The following is a 17,282-nucleotide window of genomic DNA, read 5'->3' on the forward strand; positions in this document are numbered from 1 at the left end:
GTCTAAGTAGTGTCGTTGTGGTGTCACAGTATTGTAGTAGTAGTGTCGTATTGTCGCAGTATCGCCGTAGTTGTGTCGCAGTATTGTCGTAGTAGTGTCACAGTAGTGTCGCGCTAGTTTTGATGATCCTTAAAGGTAAACCACAGGAACGACTAAGTAAGTTAGCGTTGTCCGCACACGATCATGGTCCATTTACAGTTCGTTCTACAAAATATTTATTGATAAATAATGATGCCGAAAAATTAACTTGAGGGTGTACGGTAGATCACGACTTTTCTGTGTGTGGAGGCCCTTTGTCTTAAAGTCTAGTACTACATCTCAACAAAGTCCAAAGCCTATTCACGTACACTTATTTGAACTTGCAGCGTTCATCATAAGGGAAACGAGAACCAAATGTTACAATCACCAGGGGACCTGTATTTAGGTCATGAGACCGTACAATCAATTAACACCACACGCTATGTAACCTGAAGCCGCGGATTAACAACGTATTTAAACTTGTCAGTACGATAACCTCGTAGTTGACCTGTCATTAAGTGAAGCTGTCAAGTACGTTGCGATGAGTGATCCAAACCCTCAACACCCACACCTCTCCACCCTAATCCTTCCTCACGATTGCAGACCACGACTTTCGTTCTTTGAAGCAAGAGTTGGTTTTGAGCTTGACCATTTCATTGAGGTGGGAATATTTTGTTGACAAAAATTCTTTGTTCTAAAACTGTGTTTGGAAAAGTATACTTTGTCCTCAGGTTATTTAAAAGTCTGTAAATTGACTGGACATGCCTTTCGACGCCTCATTTCACAGACAATATGCATGGTTTTTCGCTGATTGATTAATCAAAGAAATACCCTCGAGAAATATCAACCCGAGAATAATGATACAATTATGAAATAGTATTCCCTTTCAGATCGAAGAAATAATGTCATTGTGGTTTTCTGAAGGAGAAATATGCATCAGTGCATATAGGAAGTAGATCTACTGGTTCCACTCATTCACGTGACTATTGCATTACACAACACAAACTGGTGGCAGCTATTGCTTGGTATAGAATTGAATGCCTTCTTTCACGCAATCGGCAGTCACATTGTGCGAACGATATGCGGTGGGAACTGGTTCTTTTCAAATACTATAAAAAAAAAACATTTCCATGTTCATGAATATGGAACACTATCGAATAGATATGATACCACGTGTTCGCGAAAAGGTTGGCACCCGTCACAAACACGTGCAAAGGTAAGTCAATTGTTTGAGTCAAACAGGGAATTGCATCGGACATCGTTTGTCCCTAGCACAAGACCAAATAGCGTCGATTCCAATTTGGAATGAACGTTGGAATGCTTTGGAAAGATCGCTCATTCCAAACTTTCCAAAGCTTGGAAGGATCGATCTTTCCAGAAAATCCAAAATTGGAATGGCAACATTTCCAAACATATTTCCAACACAGGAAATGTTTGGAACGGCTTGGAATGGTTTGGAATTGGCCTTTAGGGGTTGCTTATATAGTAATTTTGAAATTTTGAGATTTGGAAAGAATGCCAAGAGTGGGTGGGGGACGAACTAAGGGAGCTGTGTGTGTTGGGTGGTTGTTAGATAAGGTAGTTTTGGTTTTATTATTTTATTTGGGGTTTAAATGCGACTAATTAGTCCTGTTTTAATTAGGTATAAACCTAAGGCTTTGAATTTTTCTCATTTATCTTGTGGATTTAGGATTGATTCTAGTGTAAGTCCGGTTTTAAGATTTAGGGTGGTCTGTAGTGTTGTTCGGTGTGTTTGGTAGTGTGTGCAGTGAATGAGTACATGTTCTGGTGTTTCTTGTTGTTTGCAATGTGGGCAGTTTCCTGTTGTGTGTATATTAGCTATTTTACGGTGATTATTTAGTTTGGTGTGGCCTGTTTGTAGTTTAGTAATTATTCTGTCGATTTTTTGGGATGGGTGTCGTATTTTGGGTTTATTTAAGGGTTTTTTTAGTACTTTCCTGATTTGGCTATTTAAGTTTTGGTATATATTTTGCCATTTTTTGTTGATTTTTTGTTTAGTGAGACTTTTGATTTCTGATTTTGAGCTGGGTAAGTTTAAGCTTATTTCTGGGAGTTTAAGGGAAAATTTTGCTGCTTTATCTGCCTTTTCATTTCCAAAGATTCCTACGTGGGCGGGGGTCCAAATGAACTCTATTTGTTTACCTGCCCTAGTTAAGTTGTTTGAGCTATTGAGTATTTGATTTTTTAGTTTGGGGTGGTTTTTAGTGTTTTTATTTTTGAGGGCTTGTAGTCCATTGAGGGAGTCGGTTAGGATGAGGATTTTTTGTTGTTTTTTAGATTGCTGATTGTGTAGTGCAGAGACAACTAATAGGTCTCAAGATTAAGTATTCGGCTGGATGGCAGCTGCCATTTAATTACAAAACAGACAGTCGTCTAGACGGCTCACATGTAAGTGCGCCGACATGTGCCTAAGATCATAAAATGGACAATCTTTGGTAACATCTAATTTATTGTTGTCTCACTCCAGAGCTGTGAATAATTCTGTTCATTGAACAATTGGAATTCAGGAAGTTATCAATAATTGTTATCTTACCATAAGATAAGATAAGTTGTTTACAACATAATGTTATGATGTCAGGACGTACTACAGTCAAAACCATATATTTTAAAATCAATTTAATGACAGACTATGATTTCCAATTTCCTATCCTCTTATCAAAACATCTGTGAGAGTGATCATCATTAACGAAACTCATTCTCATCAAAGAATACAGAACAAATGAAGAATCAGATGCATACATTTATTGCCATGCTTCATTCATCACGAAGTAGATTTACATACATTTGTGAATAGCATTTAAACTGTGATAATGAATTTTACCATTGTCCATATTAACATAATAATATATACATATGTACAAAACAGGAAATGCATTTAATAAATAATTACCATAATATGGATTTCCGAATATATAAACGACTCCAACGTTGATATTTCAGACAAAAACAAAGTCAGCTGTCTTTTAACGTTCAGGGGAAAAGGGTTTGCTTTCACAATTGAACATTTGTTTTCAACAAAGGACAATCAAATCAAGCCAAAAACACGAAAAATACACATATATGGTTAGCGACCGTCATTATACAGCGAGGGGGGGAATTCGTCTGCTCTAACTGCCTTCACAAAAACATTCCAGCCCTTAATTACCGAGGCAGCTGTGACGTAGTAGCATTACATTCGCTGCGTTTGCAGCATATAAGATGTGTAATCTGTGGAGTGACTAAAGTAATATTACGGCTGAAATCTTACTTGCATGGTTGTTTTAATAGAAAACTTACGTTTTAAAACACAATTGTTCTTATATAATGTTTTTAGGTTTGGTTTATAAATACAAGAGAAGATTTTTTATACATATAAAACTGATCGAAAATACAGCTGAACAATAGAAAAATAAAAAATGGAGTTGTGAATAGTGACAAATTTTAATTACATCACCGTGTCAATAATTATTGATTGATTCCGTCAAACAACTGTCAAACCATGTATTGCCATGTACGTACATGTACACAGGAAGTCGGCGCTGTCTGAGGCTCCAGGTAAATAAACATGGTTAAACGTGGTTTTATGACGGGAGATCAGAGAACCGTGAACCAGGGGCATGCGACGTAATTACACCTAAAGGTGTTAGAACCAGGGTATTGTCTCTTGGACTGGCTAATTGACCGTACATATAATTGTTAAATATATTCGTTTTGACACCCGTGTTTCATGCGCATCCCCATAAGCAGAATACAGACAAATGAGGCCCCGTGATCAGTGGAGCGTGAACAACATGGATGCCGCCTTTCGGCCGTACCGAACAGTCAAGCTGCGATCACGGAACTGTATCCAATGGCAAGCGGAGACAAGATAACTTCCCTTACCCAAACATGATCGTTGCTCAGAAATGTTCAAATCTTTCTTCGGTAAATCATGAAATTAATGCGAGCATGACATTTATGCGAAAAATGCGATCGTCAGTCCCTCTGATTATTTTAATATGTTTCATTTCATCATGATATAAAAGTTAGTCACTTATAAGGTTACCACGTTTAAAATGGAAACGATCGTTAACAAAAACAACAAAATGTATTCTCTCATCACTCAGCCTAACAGTGATATAACTGCAAATTAAACAATCAACTACGCTAAAGTATTACACATGGTGGGTGGAGGACCAGGGGCACTTTGAGTTTGACAGGTGTCATCAACTGGTCAAGTAACATCACGGTTTGTATATTTACGTTGATTGGACAGTCTAGACTGGCGTCAACTAATCATCACTGGACAAAATATCATCCATTCCAAACAATGCAAAACTTGGAAATACCACCATTCCAAATGGAAATATGACCATTCCAAAATTTGTCAAGGTCATATTTCCAAGCTTGGATTTGTTTGGATTTGTTTGGATTTTTTTGGATATGTTTGGATTCAACATGTCATAATCATATCTGTTAAACGTTGTACAACTTTTGACCTTATGTGAGATTAGTAATGACATGAAAGTAAATAATTAAGAGTATTTTGGCGCTATTAACCACGAAAAGACCAAATTATGAGCAAATTTAACTAAAAGAATTTCTGTCATTTAAAGTGGCTACTCTTTATATTTAATTTCTTATCTTCCTTGTCTATAATCATATGACATTGACTATGGACTTTGAACAATTAAACAAATATTTTGTTTTCCCATACCGACTTACGGTTGTCGTAGAACAAAGACTGTTTCGAGAATAGAGGGAGTCATTATTATAATTTGAACTAATATACATATGTACATCATAGTACTAGGTATAAATGAATTTTGATAAGTGTTCGTACAAGAATATGAACTTCGAATTATCTCGGAATTATGCGCAACACATAGGGCTGGAAATTTTATAATTGGTCTGGAACTATCTGGCGGTAATTCAAAACAGGGAACAAGATTTCGTCAAATGAATCATTGAGCCAGGAATGCAACGATTTAAATGCTGACAAAATGATTAAACATATCTGGAACAGAGTAGACTGTTCATGCGGACAATTATATGCTACGTCTATTGCCAATGAAGTTTATCACCCCATGTTATAGCATTTGTTTCATATAAAAGATAGAAGCCAAATAAATTAGTTGATATGAATTAGATTTACCTCTGTGACATATCACGCAACTGAATATCAAATAACCAATTACAGTAATTAACCTATACATGGACCATGTATGCAGCGAGTTCTTTATACAGAGAAAAGTGAAATTTAACAGTTGGCAATAGTTGACCATTTCAAAGCGTAAACAACGACCATAAGAGCTTTATTGTGATTTGCACAGTATTTGTTATGGTTGAATAGTACAACTGTCGGTGAAAATATCATCCCTGAAGCCTAACATGACCCCAAAATGATTGATGTACACAAACAGTTAATGTACATATGAGGGAAATTCATTTCTTGATATTCATTTTGTACTTGACCACTGAATAAGCAATTATTATACAGTCATTCATATCAGCAACGAATGACTTTTACCAATGTTGAACGCAGAGGGTAATGTGTTTTTATTGCGTATTCCAATGGGACTATGATCAACATTCAAGACCATTGTCCCTCGACAAATCATCAGTAGCTAGTAGCGCACACAATAACTTAGTCTTCACCTGTATGTACCTTGTTTGTGAGTGTGATTGAAATGTGTTGTGGGTGGTTCACCACTTAAAGTGAGATCAAGGCGATGTTAATAACGTATGCTATCCCATGTTCTACGTTTGAAATATCAACAAAAATAACAGAGATTATCCGTACTATTGAGACCCGTGAAGATCAGATGTGAGGATTAAGGTGTTTTGCAACATCGCGTTGACTCGATCCTGCTCCAAGAATTCCAATTGCTCGAAGACGCTCATTTTCGGACAGGCGTGGCATTTCGCAATGTTGAATAATTGCGTAATTTTGTTGTTTTTCTGAGTGGTTGTCAGCACGATGCTAAACAATGCATATGGAATTCCGTTCACGCACATGTTTTCATACCCATTCTTGGGTAGTGAAATGCATGGGGCTTGCACAAAAGTCAACTTTTGCATGGAATGCATAGTAACTTTTCTGCAGCAGTTGCGATTTTGTGACTTGATTCCATACATGCACCACAATATTGAAAACCAAACTTTACTTGTTTGAAAAATACACTGATATATTGGTGTGACAGGAACTTTTGTTGTTGAGTATACTATTCACAACAATTATATTTTTTAATTGGGACCGCCTCCGTGGTCTAGTGGTAGAGCGTTCGCCCGGAGAGAGGACGGTTCGGGGATTCCCAGCCGCGTCAAATCAAACTACGTTTAACTTAAAAGATGATACTTGTTGTTACCCTGTCTGGCGCTCGGCATTATGGGTCTAAAACAAGGACTGGTCGGCTTGGAGTATATCGTGTCTGAGTTGGGTATTCATGTTAAACTGCGGCATGGTATCTCAGTGGGATAGCACTATAAAGCAACATCAGTCCGGACTAGTACAAGCAGCCACACACACACACGTGCAAGCACGTCGCAATATAAGTGCAATAATATTGGACGTGCAAGCAAATCCTATTTCACCTCACCTTTTAAAGTGTCTACTTAATAGTCGTTTAACGTCCATAAAATTACCATCAAACAATTCACTTCATTGACAAGGATACGCAACTTGGTCGTTATGTGATGTCCGCAGCAAAACATTATTGAATTCCTTGTGAGGCTCCAAACGTTTCTAATCGCTGCCGTGGTCTATTGGTAGAGCTTCCGCCCGGAGAGCGGATGGGACGGGGTTCGATCCCCGGACGCGTCATACCAAAAGACGTTATTATAAGATAGTACTTGTTGTTACCCTGCCTTACTCTTTGGGGCTAAAACAAAGACAGGTCGTCTCAGAGTCAGTATACTGTGTCTGAGTTGGGTATTGATGTTCAACTGTGGCATGGTATATAGGTAGGTTAGCATTATAAAATATAAGGACTTGTACGAACAGCCACACACACAAACACGCGATAATTTAACGCGACATTTAACCCTATTTCACATCACCTCACCTCAAAACTTTTCTGTCAACACTTATATGTCCTTCCAAACAGAATGCATCAGTTGTTTTACTAAGAGTCAGATTAGTCCATTTCCACATGCAAGCTGATGTAACCGGAAACAAACCTTCAGCTACACAACCAAGTCTCGCAACAACCACCACCACCCTACCTCTCCCCCAACCCTCCCTCCGGTTACACAACCAAGTCTCGCAACAACCACCACCACCCTACCTCTCCCCCTCTACCCACCATCCTCCCTCCGGCTACATAACCAAATATCGCAACAACCACCACCACCCTACCTCTCCCCCTCTACCCACCATCCTCCCTCCAGCTACACAACCAAGTCTCGCAACAACAACCACCACCATACCTCTCCCCCTCTACCCACCATCCTCCCTCCAGCTACACAACCAAGTCTCGCTACAACAACCACCACCCTACCTCTCCCCTTCTCCCCCCACCCTCGCTCCAGCTACACAACCAAGTCTCGCAACAACCACCACCACTCTACCTCTCCCCTTCTCGCACCACCCTCCGTCCGGCTACACAACCAAGTCTCGCAGCAGCCACCACCACCCTACCTCTCCCCTTACCCTCCCTCAAGCTACACAACCAAGTCTCGCAACAACCACCACCATCCTACCTCTCCCCTTCTCGCACCACCCTCCGTCCGGCTAAACAACCAAGTCTCGCAACAACCACCACCACCCTACCTCTCCCCTTCTCCCCCTACCCTCCCTCAAGCTACAAAACCAAGTCTCGCAAGAACCACCACCACCCTACCTTTCCCCCTCTCCCCCCACCCTCCCTCAAGCTACAAAACCAAGTCTCGCAACAACCACCACCACCCTACCTTTCCCCCTCTCCCCCCACCCTCCCTCCAGCTACACAACCAAGTCTCGCAACAACCACCACCACCCTACCTCTCCCCCTCTACCCACCATCCTCCCTCCGGCTACATAACCAAATATCGCAACAACCACCACCACCCTACCTCTCCCCCTCTACCCACCATCCTCCCTCCAGCTACACAACCAAGTCTCGCAACAACAACCACCACCATACCTCTCCCCCTCTACCCACCATCCTCCCTCCAGCTACACAACCAAGTCTCGCAACAACAACCACCACCCTACCTCTCCCCTTCTCCCCCCACCCTCGCTCCAGCTACACAACCAAGTCTCGCAACAACCACCACCACTCTACCTCTCCCCTTCTCGCACCACCCTCCGTCCGGCTACACAACCAAGTCTCGCAGCAGCCACCACCACCCTACCTCTCCCCTTACCCTCCCTCAAGCTACACAACCAAGTCTCGCAACAACCACCACCATCCTACCTCCCCCCTTCTCGCACCACCCTCCGTCCGGCTAAACAACCAAGTCTCGCAACAACCACCACCACCCTACCTCTCCCCTTCTCCCCCTACCCTCCCTCAAGCTACAAAACCAAGTTTCGCAAGAACCACCACCACCCTACCTTTCCCCCTCTCCCCCCACCCTCCCTCAAGCTACAAAACCAAGTCTCGCAACAACAACCACCACCCTACCTTTCCCCCTCTCCCCCCACCCTCCCTCCAGCTACACAACCAAGTCTCGCAACAACCACCACCACCCTACCTCTCCCCTTCCCCCCCTACCCTCCCGCAAGCTACACAACCAAGTCTCGCAACAACCACCACCACCCTACCTCTAAGCCCCACCCTCCCTCCAACTACACAACCAAGTCTCGCAACAACCACGACCACCCTACCTCTCCCCCGACCCTCGCTCCAGCTACACAACCAAGTCTCGCAACAACCGCCACCACCCTACCTCTCCCCCCACCCTCCCTCCAGCTACACAACCAAGTCTCGCAACAACCACCACCAACCTACCTCTCCCCCGACCCTCCCTCCAGCTACACAACCAAGTCTCGCAACAACAACCACCACCCTACCTCTCCCCCCACCCTCCCTCCAGCTACACAACCAAGGTTTGGCCCATGGGTAGGCCCATGGGCAGGCCCATGGGCGAGAATATGTTCCTTTACTTAAAACTCATGTTTTTGTTTCGCAAATACATTTAATGTATTCATTGAAGTATCATGACACAAAATTAAACTCATTTTAACTTAATTCAACGATTTTATAGCGATATTGAAATATTTCGCCCATGGGCGAGAAAAAGGTTTGGCCCATGGGTAGGCCCATGGGCAGGCCCATGGGCGAGAATATGTTCCTTTACTTAAAACTCATGTTTTTGTTTCGCAAATACATTTAATGTATTCATTCAAGTATCATGACACAAAATTTAACTCTTTTTAACTTAATTCAACGATTTTATAGCGATATTGAAATATTTCGCCCATGGGCGAGAAAAAGGTTTGCAATATACAGGTACGCGTGCGCGTATTTTAATGAAAAAAACTATTCGTCTTTTATTGCATAACGTTTGGCTGAATATCTTACATTCTAATGAAATCTCGAAATAATTTTTTAATTACATGCGGTTTCGAACTGACCAGTAGGAATTATGTTTCAATGCGATTGAGGAAAACGTGAGTGAATATTGTGACACTAAAGCAACTTTTAACTGCATTGTCACATTTGGTATGGAAATGGTAACAGTTCAGAAAAAACAACAGCCTTCTTATGATAATTCTCATTAGTACGTTGTATCTAATTACAGTGTCGGCCTTATTTACAGGTGATTCTACAATACCTGCTCTCGGTCAATTACGATCTACCACACCACGCGTGAATAAACAGTTATGCAGGTGTTGCTGTGGGCAAATACCTAGCCTGAAAATGTTTATTTTTTTTAGGATACATGTTTTACAAATGTTCGTTGATATGTGGATATATTAAGCACAAAGACAAAAAAATGTTTATGAAAGATGAATTAGTGCCTTGATATATTCATCGAGATGTGTATCATCGTGTAATGGGGTCATTCAATAAACGTATGTTTGGAGGAGATATCAAAGGAGCCGCCCAATATACACAGTGTCGTCCGGTGAACTACCACCCCACCCTGTCCATTAGAGTTATGTAATCGGTACACAAATATATTTGATGCGGTGTCAGTGCGGAAGGAGTTTGAATTACGTCCGCCAGTTGTCACAGAAATCCTCAAAGTATAGAAACAATAAACAAGGTCAATCCGTACTAATTACCTAGTGACGCACGTAACAACGACTGTCAATAGGGAAAATGGTGAAAACAAATTGAAATAGATTTTAATAAAACATTATTGTACTACATAACTCGCAAAAGCGGTGCCTAAAATTGTTTGACCGTGTTATGACGAATAGCAAGTAATTGTCATGCTGTACGCATGGTTCCATATACAAATTCAGTTATACAACCGGTATGAAACTGAGAACTGAGATACCAAGTACAACCTGCATTTACACACGGAAGCAATATACTTGTGTGTATGCCCTCTCCTCTAAAAATGTATCACTAAAGTATTTGCATTGTAATAAATATAGTAATGATAAAACTTGGTAATTTGGTAGGTCTCCGACAGATATGATTTTCAGTTTTTTTACACCTTTGATTGATACGGATTACGTACCTGTTGTCTAGTCACTGTCTCTAATGTATCTGCTTGTTAGAAATTTCAAATGCCTTGTTATAGCACTGTTCCTAAAATACGGCAGTTTCTTTTATCGGGTATAAATAGTTGATTCGTCTTGTCACGCAGTCATTTTTTACTTGATCGAATGATTTCCACAAAAAATTACGGCAGAGAGTTTTGTATTTTATTATATTTTTAGAAGATTTTAGAAGATGCTTACATCACTGTATCTCAGAACGTAAAACTGATAACATTCAAACATGTAATTAGTACACAGTTAATTGTTACATATAATTTCCTGCATATTCCTTTTTGAACGAAAAGCCTATATATATACTGATATCGGTGTCCACTGTTAAAAGGGTATTAGTGCAGTCAGCCATGGTAAATGGAGAGACAATAATAAGGTGATTAATTATAGTCTGTTGCAGAATATGCGGTATAAGTGTAGTCATTGATACATATACACATTACACATATACAGATGAAATACACGATATGATGCAGTGCAAGAACAAATTAAGATACGGTTTCTATTAAAAATAATTATACGATTTTGGATTTAATTGGCATGTTTAAATTTTCAGGCCAACACGGCTGAGATACAGCATCGGCATACTCAACTGGAGTTGTTTTCTGCCGGTCGTAAGTTCATTGTTTGACTGAGCACACACGTGTCGGGGTTTCGATATTTTCTTCTCTTTGTTGGCAGCCTGCCACCGGTCTGAATTTTGAGAAAGGTCTCAGCATGGGACTGTTAATTACTTCTTAATGATGTCTACAAGCTTACAAACTTGTAGACTTTAAAGTGAATACGTCTACAGTGTACAAGTAACTTTTAACTGTATCATATATACTCATGATAAGCAATTATTTTCGTTCCTAATTCGAATGAGCACATTCTGAGGCTAAATCTGCAAAAGGACAGATAAAATATTTCTTTGTACAATGCAAACGATACAAACGTAGCGGCTGATAATAGAGACAATGATTTAATAATCTGCAATATATCAAGTGTTCTCGTTCAATCTATTGTACATATTGAAGTGATTGTAAAGTTTCAAGGAGTACTAAAATGTTGTGGTATTATGAATGTATTTAGAATATGAATAGCGAAAAACAGTCACCATATCGGATGTACATGTATAACTTGTCTTCCAACACCACGCTTGTGCCGAGGCCCATGGTCATAAAATTAATCGGTCCCATAAAAGGAGCAAATAGTTTCGCAGATACTTCTTGCTATGGTTCACTCACAATTGTCAGACGACCTAATCATCAGTCAGACCAGTCAAGTGTGACCAGCGTACCTGCCTGGTTTTGGCTCCTAATTACTGAACTGCCCAATACTTTCATACTGTGGGCAAAGTAAGCGGCCTCGTTGAGTGATACAGACTAACCAGATTATGATTGTGTTTGTAAGTTGCGTTTAATCTGTGTCGGGTTGCAGTTGTTTTATTAGTCAAGACTAGGGGTAGTTTTTTCAATGAAACCTTTTAGCCGTTGAGTTTGTTTTGCATTCATTTCATTAAATACATTGTTAGGTAGAATAATAACACGTTATATGGATAAAACATCTCCCTAATCTGAGTATAATCTCACATGTACTCTAAGTACCGTACTATATTACTTTGCGGAGACACTGAGTATAATTTTTTAGTTGGCATTGTATGCTGTCTGAATGACTTTACAAATCCCTGCATTCAATAGACCCGTGAAGATCTTCAACAAACCATTCTTGGCGTAAAAGGGCGACAGCGCTTGTCGTAAGAAGCGACTACCGGGATCGGGTGGTCAGGCTCGCTGACTTGGTTGATGCATGTCATCGTATCCCAATTGGTGGATCGATGCACATGTCAATCACTGGATTGTCTGGTTCAGACTCGATTATTTACAGACCGCCGTCATACAGCTGAAATATTGCTAAGTGTGGCGTTATACAACTAACAAACAAACAAAACACAAAAAGAGAAAGTGTATGAGTACTAAAACTTGCAATAGATATGCGTACCCTACGTACACACATGAGTCCCATTCGACAGTCTACAACACACGAATAACTGTCAAACAAGTTTGGGTACCCCTTCTGTTCAGGCAAGTTATTTAGTTCGATAATTTTGTATTAAAATCCTTTTCAATTTGTTTTCATCCTTTTTCCCTATTCCATGCATGTTTATGTTGCTACATCTTATTGCTCATTTTCAAGTATTGTAAAACACTTTAATGTTTCTCCTTCTTAATCTAAAGTTATAAAATTTCCGGTCATTGCCATCATCTAATACACAAGAGATGATACCAAGACATATTTTATTCGGTTTTATGGTCTATGCGGTCTTACAATTGATTTTATTAGTCTTTAAATCTTATGTCTAGTAAATATTTTCACAAACAGGGCTGTTAACTGATATAAGGAATGTAACATCCAGTTGAGGACTGAATACGACGTACGTTAGACTGGTAACGACATTTCTACAATTAATATTTTGAATAAGCCGTTAATACGCCAGTTGTGACAGGGATGATGGTATGGTAGATGTAGCAGACATATTGACAGCCGTTGTTACGCGAGTCACTAGGTTATTAGTACGGCATTGGCCTTGTTGATTGGTACTATACTTTCTGTGGCCACTGGCGGACGTAATTCAAACTCCTTCCACACTGACATCGCACCAAATATATTTGTGTACCGATTACATAACTCTTACTGACAGGGTAGGGTGGTAGTTCACGCGAAACGGACGACACTGTGTATATTGAGCGGCTCCTTTGATATCGCCTCACAACATACTTTTAATGAATGACCAATTAAACGATGATACACATCAGGATCGCGGAGAAAATACAAGCTTCGTTCGCGTTGAATATATATATCAAGGCACAAATTCATCTTTCATAAACTTTTTGTGTCTTGGTGCTTAATATATCCACACATCAACGAAAATATGTAATACATGTATCCACAAAAATATACATGTACAGGCTAGGTATTTGCCCACAGCAACACCTGCATAACTGTTTATTCACGCGTGGTGTGGCAGATTGTAATTGACCGACAACAAGTATTGTAGAATCACCTGTAAATAAGGCCGACACTGTAATTAGACACAACGTACTAATGAGAATATGAGAATTATCATAAGAAGGCTGTTACGTTTTTCTTAACTATTACCATTTTCATACCAAAAGTGACAATGCAGTTAAAAGTTGCTTTAGTGTCACAATATTCACTCACGTTTTCCTCAATCGCATTGAAACATAATTCCTACTGGTCAGTTCGACACTGCTTGTAATTAAATAATTATTTCGAGATTTCGTTAGATCGAAGATATTCAGCCAAACGTTATGCAATAAAAGACGAATTGCACAGTGGGATGTATCAACGGGTCATAAAATGGGAAATGAAATAGAAACTAACTAAAATTTAATGTTGTACACGCACATGAATTCGTATGATAAACTGCCAAAACGTTTTGAGAGATAAGGCCGGGTTCATTAAAGATGTTGGGTGCGGTTAGGACCAAACTTTTTCAGCTCAGAGTGTTAGTGGTCCTGGAACCCATAGTGTCAAACAGGTTCTGCACAAAACGTCCATCAGATTCTACTGTTCAGCCACATTGTCACTAAATTTCAGAACTCTGGCATGATATAATAATCAAGGATTTCGAAGGCAAAACCTTTTCTCGCCCATGGGCGAAATATTTCAATAAATCTGTAAAATAGCTGAATTGAGTAAAATTGAGTTACATTATGTGCCATGAAAATAGTAAGAACACCTGCATGTATTTGCGAAACAAAAACATAAGTTTTAAGTAAAGCAAAATATTCTCGCCCATGGGCCAAACCCTTTTCTCGCCCATGGGCGAAATATTTCAATATCGCTATAAAATCGTTGAATTAAGTTAAAATGAGTGAAATTTTGTGTCATGATACTTAAATAAATATATTTAATGTATTCGCGAAACAAAAACATGAGTTTTAAGTAAAGGAACATATTCTCGCCCATGGGCCTACCCATGGGCCTACCCATGGGCCAAACCTTTTTCTCGCCCATGGGCGAAATATTTCAATATCGCTAAAAAATCGTTGAATTAAGTTAAAAGAGTTAAATTTTGTGTCATGATACTTAAATGAATACATTAAATGTATTTGCGAAACAAAAACATGAGTTTAAGTAAAGGAACATATTCTCGCCCATGGGCCTGCCCATGGGCCTACCCATGGGCCAAACCTTTTTCTCGCCCTTGGGCGAAATATTTCAATATCGCTATAAAATCGTTGAATTAAGTTAAAAGGAGTTAAATTTTGTGTCATGATACTTCAATAAATACATTAAATGTATTTGCGAAACAAAATCATGAGTTTTAAGTACAGGAACATATTCTCGCCCATGGGCCAGACCTTTTTCTCGCCCATGGGCGAAATATTACAATATCGCTATAAAATCGTTGAATTAAGTTAAAAAGAGTGAAATTTTGTGTCATGATACTTAAATGAATACATTAAATGTATTTGCGAAACAAAAACATGAGTTTAAGTAAAGGAACATATTCTCGCCCATGGGCCTGCCCATGGGCCTACCCATGGGCCAAACCTTTTTCTCGCCCATGGGCGAAATATTTCAATATCGCTATAAAATCGTTGAATTAAGTTAAAATGAGTTAAAATTTGTGTCATGATACTTCAATAAATACATTAAATGTATTTGCGAAACAAAATCATGAGTTTTAAGTACAGGAACATATTCTCGCCCATGGGCCAAACCTTTTTCTCGCCCATGGGCGAAATATTTCAATATCGTTATAAAATCGTTGAATTAAGTTAAAATGAATTAAATTTTGTGTCATGATACTTCAATGAATACATTAAATGTATTTGCGAAACAAAAACATGAGTTTTAAGTAAAGGAACATATTCTCGCCCATGGGCCTACCCATGGGCCAGACTTCGCCCATGGGCAGGCCCATGGGCGACATAGTCTAAATATTGAGTTTTTAAACAATTTTTTTTTCATTTTTTCTTCCTTGGTATGTTCCCATGAAAACGGCATGTTTAATTTTGTAAATACCTTTAACCGAGACTGGGCAAAGAGCGTAGAGTTTCTGGACTTTTGGGTTTCCAGAATTAAAATGGGACGTGTTACAACAAACATCCCGCTACAAGAATACATGCAACAAACATACAAGACACAGGCCTCACCTCGACACCCTGGATTTATATCACAATGGACGAGCAGGGGTGAGACTTCCCTTTGGTCGTTTTCTGGCAACGTTTCAATGATTTGTTTCCGTTGCATTCAGTACCATCTGCGTCGCTGTTGTTAAACATTGAATCTTCCGCACATAACTCTTGACACACACGAGGTTGATGACTAACAGATCCCGAATACATCCCCACCCCTCCTTGGGAGAAAGGGGAGGTGTGATCCCTGACCTCCAAGTTTCAATGTGCCATGTCCGGAGGTCGAGTGATTATTCACAGTACTTCTCTCGAAACAAGGAAGGAGATTTGACAGTGTTGAAAATAAATCAGCAGATCAGATGAAACATGTCACGAATGAATAGCCTTGCTGTGGCTAAAAAAATTTTAAGTTAAACATTTTCGGAAACTTTGATATGTAAACAGCAAATATAATTCAGTTTAATGTCATCTTAAGATGTTAGTTTAATCCTTCTTAACTTGTGGATACCATAAAAATAAATCAAAGTTTATTTTGAGCTGGCATGAATATCATAAAATACTTACTAGTAAGTCTATCCTCATAATTTTCTCTATTCCACCATGCGTCTGGTCCCATACAAAATATTCTTCATGAATACTGTAAATCGAGAAAATTAATGCAATGATGAGTCACCACATTAATGCGAGTGTCCACCCCTGGCCTAAAATACGTCAGGAACTTTATTAGAGTAGCCTTGTACATAGCACCCAGACTGTAGACTCAGAATTCCAAAAAGGAGTTCTGGCTGACGTTCGACCGAATAATATCATTTGCTATCTTCACAAACTTAACTTCCATTAGTGTATGTGAAAAGTTCATATGTTCATAGGCTTCTTCACCGAGTGTACACTGTAGTGGACGTTTTCAGTTAAGGGTTAGTATTATATCTTGAAATAATTAGGATATTATTGTCATTGTTATTCCTTCAGATTATTACAAACAATGCTATCATTCTGATTTGAAATAATGACATAAATTGTTACCGCTCATCTTCCCATATAATTTAAACAAGGTTGGGTTCATGACAAACATATTTAAATATATACAACAACTATACTTACTTATACTAAATTTGATACCTTATTATTTAAAGAAAATACCTGTGAAGATCCGGGTTGGAATACGTTCCAAGCAACCCATGCTTGTCATAATCGGCGACTAACGGGATCGGGTGGTCAGACTCACTGACTTGATACATATCCCAATCGATGCTCATGGTGTCAATCACTGCATTGTGTGGTCCAGACTCGATTATTTACAGACCACCGTTATATGGCCGGAATATTGCTCAGTGTGGCGTTCAACAACAATCAAACAAAAAATATTATTCAACACCCTCCGACATTTAAACTACACATCGTATAATCAGAGAATAGAATAGACTATATTGTATGGTCTCTGGTGTAATATAATGATTCGAATGCCTGTAACGGGCATTGTTTAAGAA

General features: G+C 39.4%; 1 protein-coding gene across 2 annotated transcripts in view; it reads right to left on the reverse strand.

Moving 5' to 3' along the window:
- LOC124117162 overlaps positions 1-16,098 on the reverse strand; it is a 37,167-nt gene extending 21,069 nt beyond the window's left edge. The window contains exon 1 of one of the 2 annotated variants that reach the window (XM_048394121.1): positions 15,814-16,098. In XM_048394121.1, the coding sequence (XP_048250078.1) occupies positions 15,814-15,910 (97 nt within the window). In that variant the 5' untranslated portion in view covers positions 15,911-16,098. The remainder of the gene's footprint in view (positions 1-15,813) is intronic. The other variant, XM_048394122.1, reaches the window with a different exon arrangement.
- Positions 16,099-17,282: the final 1,184 nt, after the last annotated feature.

This window comes from Haliotis rufescens, unplaced genomic scaffold (assembly GCF_023055435.1).
Source record: "Haliotis rufescens isolate VD_foot unplaced genomic scaffold, xgHalRufe1.0.p SCAF_13, whole genome shotgun sequence".
Classification (NCBI taxonomy): domain Eukaryota; kingdom Metazoa; phylum Mollusca; class Gastropoda; order Lepetellida; family Haliotidae; genus Haliotis; species Haliotis rufescens.